This window comes from Mobula birostris, chromosome X, assembly GCF_030028105.1.
Source record: "Mobula birostris isolate sMobBir1 chromosome X, sMobBir1.hap1, whole genome shotgun sequence".
Taxonomy (NCBI): Eukaryota; Metazoa; Chordata; class Chondrichthyes; order Myliobatiformes; family Myliobatidae; genus Mobula; species Mobula birostris.
Window position 1 is genome coordinate 52,068,984 of NC_092402.1, and position 16,031 is coordinate 52,085,014.

At 45.9% G+C, this 16,031-nt stretch overlaps 1 protein-coding gene across 1 annotated transcript in view; it reads left to right on the top strand.

Moving 5' to 3' along the window:
- LOC140191511 (low-density lipoprotein receptor-related protein 1-like) overlaps positions 1-16,031 on the top strand; it is a 293,778-nt gene that overhangs the window by 194,616 nt on the left and 83,131 nt on the right. Inside the window, exons 47-51 of the mRNA XM_072248962.1 lie at positions 3,068-3,196; positions 5,412-5,531; positions 9,979-10,092; positions 11,957-12,109; positions 14,471-14,593. Of these exons, the coding sequence (XP_072105063.1) occupies positions 3,068-3,196; positions 5,412-5,531; positions 9,979-10,092; positions 11,957-12,109; positions 14,471-14,593 (639 nt within the window). The remainder of the gene's footprint in view (positions 1-3,067; positions 3,197-5,411; positions 5,532-9,978; positions 10,093-11,956; positions 12,110-14,470; positions 14,594-16,031) is intronic.

The following is a 16,031-nucleotide window of genomic DNA, read 5'->3' on the forward strand; positions in this document are numbered from 1 at the left end:
GTCTTAATAAGTTGGAAATAGAATGAATGTGTTGTTGGATGGCAGGATGTGTTAGGACTGGACTGGAGCATCTCAGACCCACAAAGGGTTTTGACAGGGTGAGTATGTGGATGATTGTCTCCTGCTGTGGGAGAATCTCATTTAAGGGGCGATTGATGGAACAGAGACTGCATTCTGCAAAGTTTCAAAGAGAGAGAGGGTGTGCACTGAAATTCTTAGACTACTTAATGACAAGGATGAGTCTTGGAATTGTCAGGGACTTAAACCCAACAAGTTCAAAGTATGTTTATTATCAAAGTACAACCTTAAGATTTGCCTTCTTACAGGCAACCACAAGAACCCATGAAAAAAGACCGTAAAAGTAATTATAGGCCGGTAAGTTTGATGTCGGTAGTAGCTAAATTATTGGAAGGAGTACTAAGAGATAGGATCTACAAGTATTTGGATAGACAGGGACTTATTAGGGAGAGTCAACATGGCTTTGTGCGTGGTAGGTCATGTTTAACCAATCTATTGGAGTTTTTCAAGGAGGTTACCAGGAAAGTGGATGAAGGGAAGGCAGTGAATGTTGTCTATATGGACTTCAGTATGGCCTTTGACAAGGTCTCACATGGGAGGTTAGTTAGGAAAATTCAGTGGCTAGGTATACATGGAGAGGTGGTAAATGGGATTAGACATTGGCTCAATGGAAGAAGCCAGAGAGTGGTAGTGGAGGATTGCTTCCCTGAGTGGAGGCCTGTGACTAGTGGTGTGCCACAGGGATCAGTGCTGGGTCCGTTGTTATTTGTCATCTATATCAATGATCTGGATGATAATGTGGTAAATTGGATCAGCAAATTTGCTGATGATACAAAGATTGGAGGTGTAGTAGACAGCGAGGAAGGTTTTCAGAGCCTGCAGAGGGACTTTGACCAGCTGGAAAAATGGGCTGAAAAATGGCAGATGGAGTTTAATACAGACAAGTGTGAGGTATTGCACGTTGGAAGGACAAACCAAGGTAGAACATACAAAGTAAATGGTAGGGCACCGTGGAGTGCAGTAGAACAGAGGGATCTGGGAATACAGATACAAAATTCCCTAAAAGTGTCGTCACAGGTAGATAGGGTCGTAAAGAGAGCTCTTGGTACATTGGCCTTTATAAATCAAAGTATTGAGTATGAGAGTTGGAATGTTATGGTGAGGTTGTATAAGGCATTGGTGAGGCCGAATCTGGAGTATTGTGTGCAGTTTTGGTCACCAAATTACAGGAAGGATATTAATAAAGTTGAAAGAGTGCAGAGAAGATTTACAGGGATGTTGCCAGGACTTGAGAAACTCAGTTACAGAGAAAGGTTGAATAGGTTAGGACTTTATTCCCTGGAGCGTAGAAGAATGAGGGGAGATTTGATAGAGGTACATAAAATTATAATGGGTATAGATAGAGCGAATGCAAGCAGGCTTTTTCCACTGAGGCTAGGGGAGAAAAAAAACTAGAGGACATGGGTTAAGGGTGAAGGGGGAAAAGTTTAAAGGGAACATGGGGGGGGCTTCTTCACACAGAGAGCGGTGGGAGTGTGGAATGAGCTGCCAGATGAAGTGGTAAATGCGGGCTTACTTTTAACATTTAAGAAAAACTTGGACAGGTATGTGGATGAGAGGTGTATGGAGGGATATGGTCCAGGTGCAGGTCAGTGGGACTAGGCAGAAAAATGGTTTGGCACAGCCAAGAAGGGCCAAAAGGCCTGTTTCTGTGCTGTAATGTTCTATGGTTCTATGGTAACAATAAAAGTAAGGGAGTAGGATTCAAAGCAAAAATGAGTCTGTAGACAAAGCCCGGAGCAGCCAGAGTAGGCCACAGCCTCAGCCTCATTTCACTGCAAAGCCGAGTAAACGTAACAGAGCAGTGAGCACAACTGGCCCAGCCCTCTTTTCTGGTCCTTTCTGACAACTTGCCTTTTCAGTCTATCTGGCCTAGTGTTCATATCATCCAAACATGGGGTCGTTCTTTATTCTTGGACCTGGGCCTGTTGCTTTGATATGCTCTGGATGTGGACCCTGCTGCCATGTTTCAGTCTATAACCGACCTTTCCATATCGGCCTGGCACTTAGATCGATCAGACATTAGCTTAGGTGATTGGGCTTCAATTCTGCCTTGAACCTGTGAGGTGGTGCTCTTTGGGAAATCAAATCAGGACGGGCTCGACAGGACAGTGCAGGAACAGTCCCTTTGGCCCACAATGGTGCAACTATCAGTGTGCCCACTTAAATTAAATCTCTCTGCCTGTATGTGATCCATATCCCCCCCATTCCCTGCACATTCGTGTGCCTGTGTTAGTACCCCTTTACCGTACCTGCCTCCACCACCAACTCTGGCAGCGCATTCCAGATACCCACCCCTCTGCATGAAAAAAATTATTCCCCCGCACCCTCCCCCCCACATATCACTTTCAGCTTTTCTCCTCACACCTTAAGTGCACTGCCCTCTAGAGATTTTTACCCTGGAAAAAAAAAGAGAGATTCTCGTCACCCTATATATGCCTCCCATAATTTTATAAATCTCCCCTCAACTGCTGCCCCTCCACAGAAAACAGCCCAAGTTTTTGCAACTTCTCCTTTATAGCTAGTACCCTCCCTTACCTCCTTTGGTGGGGAGGGAAGTGCCCATGATATATTGGATAGAGTCCACTACTCTCTTGCAGCTTCTTATGTTTCTGTGCATTTGAATTGTCGTACCAGACTTCCTGAAGGACACATAGCTACAGTCACATGAATAAGGTGCAAGAAAAACTTACCCGCAGCAGCATCATAGCATTAAATAAGTAACTTTAACAAGAAATACATAAATTAAACATAAATTATGCTTAATTTTTACAAAAAAAAACAATTAGAACAAAAATGAAATCCATTGTAGTGCAAAGTGGTCACAGTGTTTCTGTACTGAGGTGGTGATTAGGGTTGTGCTGGTTGGTTGAGGAACTGAATGGTTGAAGGGAAATAGCTGTTCCTGAACCTGAAGGTGTGGGATTTCAGGCTTCTGTAACTCCTGTTCCTTCTATCCTCATCTCCCGCTTCTCTCCCTGTCTTCCAGCTCCCAATTCCAGTTGCAACCTCTACAGCGAGTTTGAGTGTGGTAATGGGGACTGTGTCAACTACAGTCTAACCTGCGATGGAGTGGCTCATTGCAAGGACAGATCTGACGAGAAGCCATCGTTCTGCAGTAAGTTGCCTCGTGAGCCATCTGCAACAGAGTTGTGCAGTGTGGAAACAGGCTCTTCAGCCCAGCATGTCCATACTGTTCCAGATTCTCATCTAAGCCTATGTATATTCCTATCTATAGTCCATTTACCTATGTTTGCTCATATCCCTTTGAACCTTTCCTATCCATGTACCTGTCCCAAGTGTCTTTTAAATGTTGTTAATGTACCTACCTCAGCCTCTTCCTCTGCCAGCTCATTCCACATACAGACCACCCTCTGGGCAGAAAAAGGTACCCCTCAGGTCCCTTTTAAATCTTTTCCCCTCTCATCCTAAACACTGGTTTATGCTCCCCGGCGTTGGACTCCCCTGAGGAAAAATCTAGTACTGTACACCTTATCTATGCCTCTTAAAATTTTAAACATTTCTATAAGATTGTCCGTCATTCTCCTATGTTCCCATAATTCAAACCCTGTAGTCTTGGCAATATCCTCTTAAATCTCCTCTGTACTCTTTCCAGTTTAACCACATCTTTTCTGTAACAGGTGGCTAAACCAGTACACAGTACTCCAGTGTGGCTTCACCAATGATTTATACAATTGTTAACATAATGTCCCACCATTCAATGCCCTGACTGATGAAGGCCAGTGCATTAAACATCTTTTTCACCACCCTGTCTACCTGTGATGCAGGTTTTAATGAATTCTGCATTTGTTCTTCGAGGTCCCTTTGATCCATTACGCTCCAGAGTTCCCAACTGTGCATAGAATAATACCTATGCTGGTTTGACATTATAAAATTCATCAGCTCACATATGTATATATACTGAAATCCATTTGCCATTCCTCGGGCCACTTCCCTAACTGTTCAAGACCCCCTGTAATCTACAATAAACTTCCTCATTATTAACCAAATCTCCTATCTTCATGTCATCTGCAATCTTATTGATCAAGCCTTGTACATTCACTTCTAAATCATTTATATAAATAACAAATAAGAAGGGTCCCAAGACTGACCCCTACAGCACACCACTAGTCACCAGCTCTGTTCCAAAAAACAACCTTCAACCACCATTTTTTGCTTCCTACCTCCAAGGCAAGTTTGAATTAAACTAACTAGCTCTGCCATATTCCATGAGACTTATCCCTCCAGACAAGCCTACCATTTGGGACCATCCGAAGGCCCTTGCTGAAGTGAATATCTACCACCTTACTCTCATCTACTGAGTTAAATTCCCCTGCTGTTCCTTGGCCCATTTCCCAAGTTGACCTACATCACCTTTAAAACCTTGAACAATCTTCTTCACTGTCCACAAGCGCAGTAAACCGTGACCTCTTATGTTCTCATCCAGACTGTTAGCATCTCTGACCAGCAGAGGTTGAATGGGTTTGGTAAGTTGGTTTATTGTTATCACATATACTGAGGTTCAGAGAAAAACTTTGTTTTGCATGCCACCCATACAGATCATTTCATTGCATCAGAACAATGGAAAAGCAATAATAACAATGCAGAAGTATTACAGTTACAGGGAAGGTGCAGTACAGGCAGACAGTAAAGTGCAAGATCATAACAAGGTAGATTGTGAGGTCAAGAGTTCATCTTACCGTGCTAGGGGACTGTTGAATGGTCCTATACAGCAGAATAGAATCTGTCCTTGAGCCTGGTGGTGTGAGCTTTCAGGCTTTTGTGTCTTCTGCCCGATGGGAGAGGGGAGAAGAGAGAATGTCCGGTGTGGGTGGGGTCTTTGATTATTCTGGCTGCTTTACTGAGCAGTGAGAAGTGTAGACAGATTCCATGGAGGGGAGGCTGGTTTCTGTGATGTGCTGAGCTGTGTGCACAACTCTCTGCGGTTTCTTGTGGCCACATGCAGAGCAGTTGCCTTACCAAGCCGTGATGTATCTCGATGGGGTACTTTCTAAGGTGCATCAATAAAAATTGGTAATGGTCAATTGGGATCTGCCATATTCCTTTAGCAGTAAGGATTACAGTGAAGCTTCTTAGTCACGATCTCAACATGGTTGGACAAGGACAGGCTACTTGTGATGTTCACTTCCAGGAATCTGAAGCTGTCAACATTCCCAACCTCAACACCATTGGTGTAAACAGCAGCATATACACTGCACTCCTTTCTGAAGTTAATGACCAGCTCTTTTGTTTGCTGACGTTACGGGAAGGCTGTTGTCATACCAAATTTGCTTGACCTTACCCCATGCAGTCAGTGGTTCTGTGTCTTTCAGGCAACCGCAAGTGTAAGAAGGGTTACAGGCGCTGCTTGAATGGACGGTGTGTTCCTGTTGGAAATTGGTGCAACGGCGTGGACGAGTGTGGTGATAATTCTGACGAGGCCTTCTGCAACAGTGAGTTTCCAGTTTGAGGGGGCGAGAGGAGGGGCGGTCAAGCGGGGGGGGGGGCGCTGAGGCTGGTGAGCTGTGGAAGTGGCGATGAGGAAGGGAGCACCACATTGTGGGTAGGGCATGTTGAGGAGGGAGTGGTGAGGAGAGATCTATGTGGGAGGGGAGTTGCGGTCATTGCAGGAGCTTTCTCGTGTCCTGGCTTGTGGTAGAGGAAGAAGCCCAGAATGTAGTCCTTCCCCACAGGCCTTTCGTATTGGCTGCTCCAAGCTTTAGTGGGTACCCCAGCACAAACTCCCAGTGCCTGAGCTGTGACAGTTGGCAGCAAGCAAAGTTCAAAGTAAAATTTATCATCAGAGTACATACACGTCACCACATATAACTCTGAGATTCTTTTTCTGTGGGCATACTTAGCAAATCTATAGAACAGTGACTGTAAACTGTAAACATCAGGAACTGATAACTGTAAACAAACTGTGCAAATGCAGATATAAATAAATAGCAATAAATAACGAGCATGAAATAACAAGATAACAGAGTCCTTAAATGAGTGTAGCTGTCCCCTTTTGTTTAAGAGCCTGATGGTTGAGGGGTAGTAACTGTTCTTGAACCTGAAGCTCCTGTACCTTCTACCTGATGCAGCAGTGAGAAAAGAGCATGGCCTGGGTGGTGAGGATCTTCGATGATGGATGCTGCCTTTCTATGGCAATGTTTCATGTAGCTATGCTCATTGGTTGAGAGACCATAAGATATAGGGGCAGAAGTAGGCCATTTGACCCATTGAGTCCGTTCCGCCATTCAATCATGGGCTGATCCAATTCTTCCAGTCATCCCCACTCCCCTGCCTTCTCCCCATACCCTTTGAAGCCCTGGCTAATCAAGAACCTATCTATCTCTGCCTTAAATGCACCCAATGACTTGGCCTCCACAGCCGCTCGTAGCAACAAATTCCACAGGTTTACCACCCTCTGACTAAAGTAATTTCTCCACATCTCTGTTCTAAATGGACGTCCTTCAATCCTGAAGTTGTGTCCTCTTGTCCTAGACTCCCCTACCACGGGATATAACTTTGTCATATCTAATCTGTTCAGGCCTCTTAACATTCGGAATGTTTCTATGAGATCCCCCCTCATTCTCCTGAACTCCAGGGAATACAGCCCAAGAGCTGCCAGACGTTCCTCATACAGTAACCCTTTCATTCCTGGAATCATTCTCGTGAATCTTCTCTGAACCCTCTCCAATGTCAGTATGTCCTTTCTAAAATAAGGAGCCCAAAATTGCACACAATACTCCAAGTGTGGTCTCACGAGTGTCTTATAGAGCTTCAACATCACATCCCTGCACTTGTATTCTATACCTCTAGAAATGAAGGTCAACATTGCATTTGCCTTCTTCACTACTAACTAAACCTGGAATTAACCTTTAGGGTATCTTGCACAAGGACTCCCAAGTCCCTTTACATCTCTGCATTTTGAATTCTCTCCCCATCTAAATAATAGTCTGCCTATTTATTTCTTCCACCGAAGTTCATGACCATACACTTTCCAACATTGTATTTCATTTGCCACTTCTTTGCCCATTCCCCCATATAAGTCTCCCTGCAGGCTCTCTGTTTCCTCAACACTACCCACTCCTCCACCTATCTTTGTATCATTGGCAAATTTAGCCTCAAATCCATTAATCCCATAGTCCAAATCATTGACATACATCATAAAAAGCAGCGGTCCCAACACTGACCCGTGTGGAACTCTACTGGTAACTGGCAGCCAGCCAGAATAGGGTCCCTTTATTCCCACTCCATTTTCTGCCAATCAGCCAGTGCTTCACCCATGTTAGTAACTTCCCTGTAATTCCATGGGCTCTTATCTTGCTAAGCAGCCTCGTGTGCAGCACCTTGTCAAAGGCCTGCTGAAAATCCAAGTACACCACATCCACTGCGTCTCCTTTGTCTACCCTGCTTATAACTTCCTCAAAAAATTGCAGTATGCCTCCAGGTATTCCGTAATCTCATCCCTAATAATTGATTCCAACAACTTCCCAACCACTGATGTCAGGCTAACAGGTCTATAGTTGTCCTTTCTGCTGCTTCCCACCCTTCTTATTTTACCCATGATGTACTGGGCCAAATCCACTACCTTTTGTAGGATTTTCCATTCAAAGGCATTGGTGTTCCCATACCAGGCTGTAATGCAACCACCACACATCCATAGAAGTTTGACAAAGTTTTTGATGACATACTGAACCTCCGCGGGCTCCTGAGCAAGTAGAGGCGCTGTCGTGCTTTCCTTGCAATAATATTTACGTGATGGGTCCAGTCCAGGACAGTCCTCTGAGATAGTGACACTCAGGAATTTAAAATTATTGACCCTCTCTACCTCTGATTCTCCGATGATTACTCGTTCATGGACCTCTGGTTTCCCTCTCCTCAAGTCTACAGTCTGTTCCTTGGTCTTATTGACGTTGAGTGAGAGGGGGTTGTTGTTACACCACTCAGCCAAGTATTCAGTCTCCCTCCTGTATGCTGATTCATCATCTCCTTTGATACAGCCCACAACAGTGGTGTCATCAGCAAATTTGTGTATGGTGTTGGAGCTGTACCGAGTCACACAGTCAAAGGTGTAAAGCGAGTAGGGCAGGGGGTAAGTACACATCCCTGTGGTGCTGCTGTGCTGATGGAAATTATGGAAGAGGTTATTTTGCCAATCCTAACTGACTGGAATCTGCAAGTGATGAAATCCAAGATTCAATTGCACAAGTAGACCCCCTTTCCGGGTGAGGCAATCCTTGTGAATCTGTCAGTCCCATTCATGGTGTCCAGCACTCTCAATGCAGTTTCTTTTGCGTCGGTGAGTACAGACATGGCTTGACAGGGGAAGGAGGGTGGCGAGGGGCAGGAAACCACTTTGCCCCCACCAGCCGGGATCTCCTAGTGGCTGGTGTTTCTAAGTCCACTTTCCGTTGGAATAGGTTTATTTTGTCATATGTACCAAGACACTGAACACTATCACCCTCCTCTATCCTCAACAGCCTACTCGCTCTCACTGATTCCCCACCACCTTCCTTTTATTCCATGGTCCACTGTCCTCTCCTGTCAGATTCCTTGTTTTGAAGCCCTTTGCCTCTTCCACTGTCACCTTCCACCTTAATACATCAATCTCACTTCCCCCTCTTCCCCCATCCACCTACTTTTCCTCCTTACTTGGATTCACCCATCACCTGTCAGCTTATGCTCTAACCTACCTTCTGACCCCCTTTATTTCCAGTCTTGATAAAGGGTTTCAGCATGGTGACTCTTCATTTCCCCATAGATGCTACCTGACCTGCTGAGTTCCTCCACTGCTTTGTGTGTGTTTCTGCACCCACTACCTGCCAGTTCTTGCACCTCCTCTTTCCCCCATCCCTCACCTCTTCAAACCGGCTATCTCCCCTCCAGTTCAGATGAAAGGTCTTGACCCAAATTGTCAAATGTTTATTTCATTCCACAGACACTGCTGGTCCACTGAGTTCCTCCACTACTTTGTGTGTGCTTCTGAATAAAATATTCCCCATTCCTACCTCTCAGTCCCATATGTGAGGCTAGTCTAATTCATTAAGTTGGTTAACATTCTAAATGAAATAGTCAATTGTATCCAGCATTGGCATAGCAGAAGTCAAAGTATTGAGTACAGCAGTTAAGATGTTTTGTTAAGGTCATATAAATTGTTGGTGAAGCCACATTTGGAGTATTGTGTGCAGTTCTGGTTGCCTACCTACAGAAAAGTGTCAATAAGGTTGAAAGAGTACAGAGAAAATTTACAAGTATGTTGTCAGGACTTGAGGACCCAAGTTATAGGGAAAGGTTGACCAGGTTAGGGCTTTATTCCCTGGAGCGTAGGAGAGTGAGGGGAGATCTTTTAGAAGTTCACAGAATTAATGAGGAGTATAGATAGGGTTAATGCAAGCAGGCTTTCACCTCAGATTGGTTGAGGCTAGAACTAGAGTTTAGGGTGAAAGGTGAAATACTTCAGGGGAATCTGAGGGGAACTTCTTCACTCAAAGGATGGTGCGAGTGAGGAATAAGCTGCCAGTGGAAGTGGTGGATGTGAGTTCAGTTGTAACATTTAAGAGAAGTTTGGATAGGTAAGTGAATGAGAAGGGTACGGATGGTTATAGTTCAGGAAAAGATAGATGGGACTAGGTCGAAGTCCAGGCTGGCATGGACTAGTGGGGCTGAAAGGCCTGTCTCTGAGCTGTGGAATTTTATGATACTTTCAACAGCAGCCTCTTCCCCACTGCCTTCCAGTCCTTGAACTGACCTGAAAACCCTCATCCTACTGCAGGATCCACATTTCCCTCCAATTGCACAGACGTTGTTAGGTCTGTTTTATGTAATTAACTAAAGTTTAAATATGTGTAATTAAAGTTCATGTGAATTATGCTGCTGCAAGGGGTAAACTTACTAAACCTATTGCAGAGACGACGTGCACGTTGGAAGAACTCCGGTGCCGAGACGGAACCTGTGTGGGAAACTCAACGCGGTGTAACCAGGTTGTAGACTGTCCTGATGCCTCAGATGAGATGAACTGCTGTAAGTGATTCCAAACTCCCAATCTGCACTGGAGGCTGCGGAAGGGATTGTGGGGAGGGGGGTATTGCACAGGGTTCAGTAGGGTGGGAGCACTGAACTGTGGCAGATGCCGAGAGGAGGGAATTGGAATAGGTTTACTATTGTCACAGGTACCAACGTACAGTGAAAAAGTTGTCTTCTATACTGTTCATACAGATCAAATCATTGCAATCAATCAATCGACCTTATAACAGTGTTGTCCTTGAAGCTGTCCTTGAGCCTGGTGGTACGTGCTTTCAGCTGAGGGAAGGGTGGCAGGGAGTGTGTAGGACTGAGGGGTGACCTTTTGGAGGTGTGTCTGTATCGAGGTGTATAAAACCATGAGGGGCATAGATAGGGTGAATGCAATGCACACTGTCTTTTACCCCAGGGTGGGGTTGTGTTTTAGGGAGCGCCATCCACTGGCCTGTAATGGCACTGCAGTGTGACTGAGATGTGTTTACATAGAAAATAGAATAGCATGAAATAGGCCCTTCACACCACCTTGTCTGTGCTAACCTACAGGTTGAGCATTCCCCCTTATTTGAAAATCTCTGAAGTTTGAAGTTTTTTTGAGCACTGACATATGCCACAAGTGGAAAATTTTACAATGCGCTAGAAAAGTTCCCAGGTGATGTGCAGGCTTCTACGCACCACATACAGTTCCGAGAGGTGATCTCACATACCCCAAGTGGGGCTTGTAATTTACCTCTAATCAAATTCAATCTTTTGTTTTTATACCTTGCATAAAACATAAAAAAGTGAAGTACAAATACAGTATTTTAATCAAAACACGGCATGGTAGGTGGAGACTGAAGATGTTGTTGTACAACAGCTGATTCAACTATTCTCTGAATACTACTGTGCTGCTTTTGTCCTGCGCACATTATATTTTCATTATAACGATGTATGTAATAATTTTTACTGTTATGTGTGATAAACGAGTGTAAGGCAAAGACTGCTCACCAGTAGCACATAAATTCAGAGTTGGGTATGATGTTGATGCCAAACAGCCACTGACTGTCCACCTGGGCGGCTGAGGTAGGGATAGCTTACCTTTCTGATGGTTCAATGTGCCCGTTATTGTTTCATGCATAAAATTAGTAAATCTATCACATAAAACTACCTCTTCAGGATCTATGTACAAGATGTATATATAATATCAATGGATTTTGTGTTTACACTTGGGTCCCATCCCCAAGCTATTTCATTATAGATGCAAGTATTCCAAAATCCAAAGCACTTCCAGCCTCAAGGATTTTGGATAAGGGGTGCTCAATCTGTAATTAAACACTTAACTTAAACTAATCCCTTCTGCCTACACAATGTCCATATCCTTCATTCTCTGCACATCCATATCTATCTAACAGCCTCTTGAATGCCCCTACCACCACCCCTGGTAGCACATCTTATAAACCTCTGTCAGGTCTCTCCTCAGCCTTTGCTGCTCCAGAGAAAACAACCCAAGTTCATCCAACCTCTGCTTATAGCTCATGCCCTCCAATCCAGGTAGCACCCATAAGCCTCTTCTTCACCCTCTCCAGTTTCCCTGCTGGGGTTTGAGAAGGAGTATGGACCAGTGAGGAAAGGAGAGGGAACAAAAGGGGCTGGCTGAGAACTTTAGACAGCTGGGCTAGTAGATTCTGGTTGGTCTGAAGGGTCCTTTCCTATAATTGTGAATGTTAAATAGTGTGTGTGTATATGCATATGCATGAAAGGTTACTTTTCTTAATGTAATGCAGAAACTTTTAAACATCAAACTTGTGTTCCCTCCCTCTCCCTCAACAATCTCCCACATCCCTTTCTCCGCTCATCCCTCCCCACCTTCCTCTCATTTCCTTCTCAGCGACAGTCACAGACTGTGTTCACTACTTCAAGCTTGGGGTGAAGGCTGACTCATTCATCAAGTGCCCAGCCACCACCCTCTGCTACCTGCCCTCTTGGAAATGTGACGGCTCGAACGACTGTGGGGATTACTCAGATGAGCAAAACTGCCCAGGTGAGCAGCTTGTATCTCCGTGTTCTTTGCTGCCTGGTCAGAGCAGTACCAACTCCTTTTCCTTGGCACACCCCTCTTGAAGGTGGGTGTGAGATACTTTCCCTTTATACTGCCTCGAGGCTGCTAGAGAGAGTACAGCCACCGAGGCCCCTTCTGAGCCTTAGTGGAGCAGGAAACGTTACCCCTGTGAAATCAAATACAACAGGAAATGGATCCCCAGTGGGTTTAATGGCAGCGGGAAACAGGGACCCTGCAGGGTTGAAAGGCAGCTAGAAGTGAGACCCCAGAGGGTTTTAAACGGTGAAGGAAGTAAGGTCCAGTGGGTTTAAAAGGAGCGGGAAACAGGGACCCTGCAGGGTTTAACGGGAGCCGGAAACAGGGACCCTGCAGGATTTAAAGGGAGCAGGAAACAGGGACCCTACAGTGTTTAAAGGGAGTGGGAAATGGGACCCCAGAGGGTTTAAATGGTGCAGGAAGTGAGGTGGTGGGTTTAAAAGGAGTGGGTAACAGGGACCCTGCAGGGTTTAAAGGAATTGGGAAGTGAGGTCCGGTGGGTTTAAAGGAAGTGGGAAACAGGGATCCTGCAGGGTTTAAAGGGAGTGGGAAATGGGACCCCAGAGGGTTTAAAGGGAGCAGGAAGTGAGGTCCAGTGGATTTAAAGGGAGTGAGAAGTAAGGTCCAGTGGATTTAAAGGGAGCAGGAAACAGGGACCCTCCAGGATTTAAAGGGAGCGGGAAACAGGGACCCTCCAGGGTTTAAAGGGAGCAGGAAGTGAGGTCCAGAGGGTTTAAAGGGATTGGGAAGTGAGGTCCAGAGGTTTTAACGGGAGCAGGAAGTGAAGTCCGGTGGGTTCAAAGGGAGCGGGAAGTGAGGTCCAGAGGGTTTAAAGGAAGTGGGAAACAGGGATCCTGCAGGGTTTAAAGGGAGCGGGAAATGGGACCCCAGAGGGTTTAAAGGGAGCAGGAAATGGGACCCTGGAAGGTTTAAAGGTAGCGGGAAGTGAGGTCCAGTGGATTTAAAGGGAGTGAGAAGTAAGGTCCAGTGGATTTAAAGGGAGCGGGAAACAGGGACCCTCCAGGGTTTAAAGGGAGCAGGAAGTGAGGTCCAGAGGGTTTAAAGGGATTGGGAAGTGAGGTCTGGTGGGTTTAAAGGGAGCGGGAAGTGAGGTCTGGTGGGTTTAAAGGGTGCGGGAAGTGAGGTCTGGAGCATTTAAAGGGAGCAGGAAATGGGGACCTCGGAGGGTTTAAAGGGTGTCGGAAATGGGACGCCAGAAGGTTTAAAGGATACGGGAAGTGAGATCTGGTGGGTTTAAAAAGAGCAGGAAACAGAACTTCGGTGGGAATGGGAAACTAGGCCCCAGTGGGTTTAAAGGGAGGAAGAAATGGGTTCCCAGAGGGTTTAAATGGTGCAGGAAATTGTGAACGTTGTCTCTCAGGTTCCTATTAAATCTCCCCCCTCCCGCTTAAACCTATGCCCTCATGTTCTTGATTCCCCAACCCTGGGAAAAGACTGTGTCTATCATGATATCATACACCTCCATTCAATCTAGCCCTGTCTCTTAGGCTCTAAGGAATATAGTCCCAACCTACCCTTCCTCACGCCATAACTGGGGCCCTCAGGTCCTGGCAACATTCTGGCGAGCTCTACTCTTCCCGTCTGAATGATATCTTGCCTATAATAGTGTACACAATACTCCGGAAGTGGTCTCACCAGCATCTTGTGCAGGTATACAGGGCTGGTGTAGAAGACTCTTGGCATGCTGGTCTTCATCAGTCAGGGCACTGAGTATAGAAATTGGGAGGTTATGTTGCAGTTGTTAATGAGACTGCACTCAGAGTGTTGTGTTCAGGTCTGGTCGCCCTGCTGTAGGAAGAGATGCCGTTGTGCTGGAAAGGGTGCAGAGCAGATTTACGACGATGTTGCTGAGACTCGAGAGGTTGGGCAAGTTGGGACTTCATTCATTGGATCACAGGAGATTGAGGGTTGACCTTATAGAGGTGTACAAACCATGAGGGGCTCAGATAGAGTCAAGGCACATAGTTGTTTACCCCCGGGGTTGGGGAATCATGAACCAGAGGGCAGGGGTTGAGAGGGGAAAGATGTAATAGGGACCAGAGGGGCAACTTTTTCACCCAAAGGGTGGTCTGTATATGGAACCTGTTGCCAGAGGAAGTGGTTGAGGCAGGTACACGTAAAAGGCAATTGGACAGGTACAAGATTGGGGAACTTAGAGGGATATAGCCTAATGGGACTGGCTTGGATAGAAACTTGTATAGACAAATTAGGCCAAAGGGCCTGTTTCCCTGTTTTTGAGCTGGGGGTTTCTGTGAGATTAACGTGCTGCTATTTACCCGCTTGCAGACCCGCGGACTTCCAAGTGCAACACCAATTACTTCCCTTGCCAGAGTGGCCGCTGCATTCCCTCCAGCTGGGTCTGTGACATGGAGCAGGACTGCGAGAAGGGAGAAGACGAGACCCACTGCAGTAAGTGTCCACCTGCTGTCTGTTCCTGCCTCCCTCCTGGCTTCTGTACACGTCCCGGACCCTCCTTCCTCCTTGTCAGTTTGCAGAGGAAGTGGTGTGAGTGCCCAGCGGGTAGAATCTCCTTGACTCCTCAGGTCCATTGATGATTGAAGTTGTGTCAGCCCTCCCTCCACCTCTTGGGATCCCCAGATGATCTATCTGCCGTACAAGGGGCGGTTGTGGGGTTTCATTTCAAAGGTCCTCAAGCAAGAACTTGGATGGATGGGAAAGGTTCATCGGGTAAATTCGTAACTTGGTTGATTACTGCCATCCATATGAGATACAGTGAAAAGCTTGTCTTACATGCTGTCCATACGGATCAGATCATTGGTATTGAAGTAGAACAAGGTAGGCAATAACAGAATGCAGCAGAAAGTGTCACAGCTACAGAGAAAGTGCAGTACAGGTGGACAATAAGGTGCAAGGTCATAACAAGGTAGATTGTAAGATCAAGGGTTATTGTACCAGAGAACCGTTCAATAGTCTGATAACAGTGGGGTAGAAGCTGTCCTTGACCTTGGTGGAACGTGCTTTCAGACTTTTGTATCTTCTGCCTGATGGGAGGGGGGAGAAGAGAGGATGTCCAGGCTGGGTGGAGTCTTTGATTATTCTGACTGTTTCACTGAGGCAGTGAGAAGTGTAGACAGAGTCCGTGGAGGAGAGGTTGTTTTCTGTGGTTTTTGTGATGTGCTGAGTTGTGTCCACAACACTCTGCAGTTTCCTGCGGACACCGACAGAGCAGTTGCCGTACCAAACCCTGATGCATCCAGACAGGACACATTGTGTGGTGCATTGATAACAATTGTTTCAGGGTTGGCAGGGAGATGACAAGTTTGTTTTTCCTGCTGAGGGAGAAGAGGCTTTGAAGAAAGAACATAATTAGAACAGAAAGAAGATAAAGTCCATTGAGATCACAGTGTTGCTGTACTGAGGTGGTGATCAGGGTTGTGTTGGTTGGTTCAGGAACCAAGTGATTGAAGAGAAATAGCTGTTCCTGAACCTGGTGGTGTGGGACTTCAGGCTTCTGTATCTCCTGTCCGATGGGATGTTGAGGATCTTTGACGATGGACATTGCCTTCTTGAGTCAGCATCTCCTGTAAACAGTACGGATGGTGGGAAGGGATATTCCGGTAATGTATTGGGTAGAGTCCACTACTCTGTAGTTTATCACGTTCCTACACATTCAAATTGCCATACTAGCCCGTGATGCAACCACTCAGTACATTTCCAACAGTACATCTATGGCGGTTTGTTGAAGTGTTTGGTGACAAGCCAAACTTCCTTAACCTCCTGGGATGCCTTCTTTGTGACTGCATCTCTGTGCTGGGCTCAAGAAACAGAAAAAGAAACAAAGACCATTGTCGTACAAAGTGTCGATGTACTGAGAGGGTGATTAGGG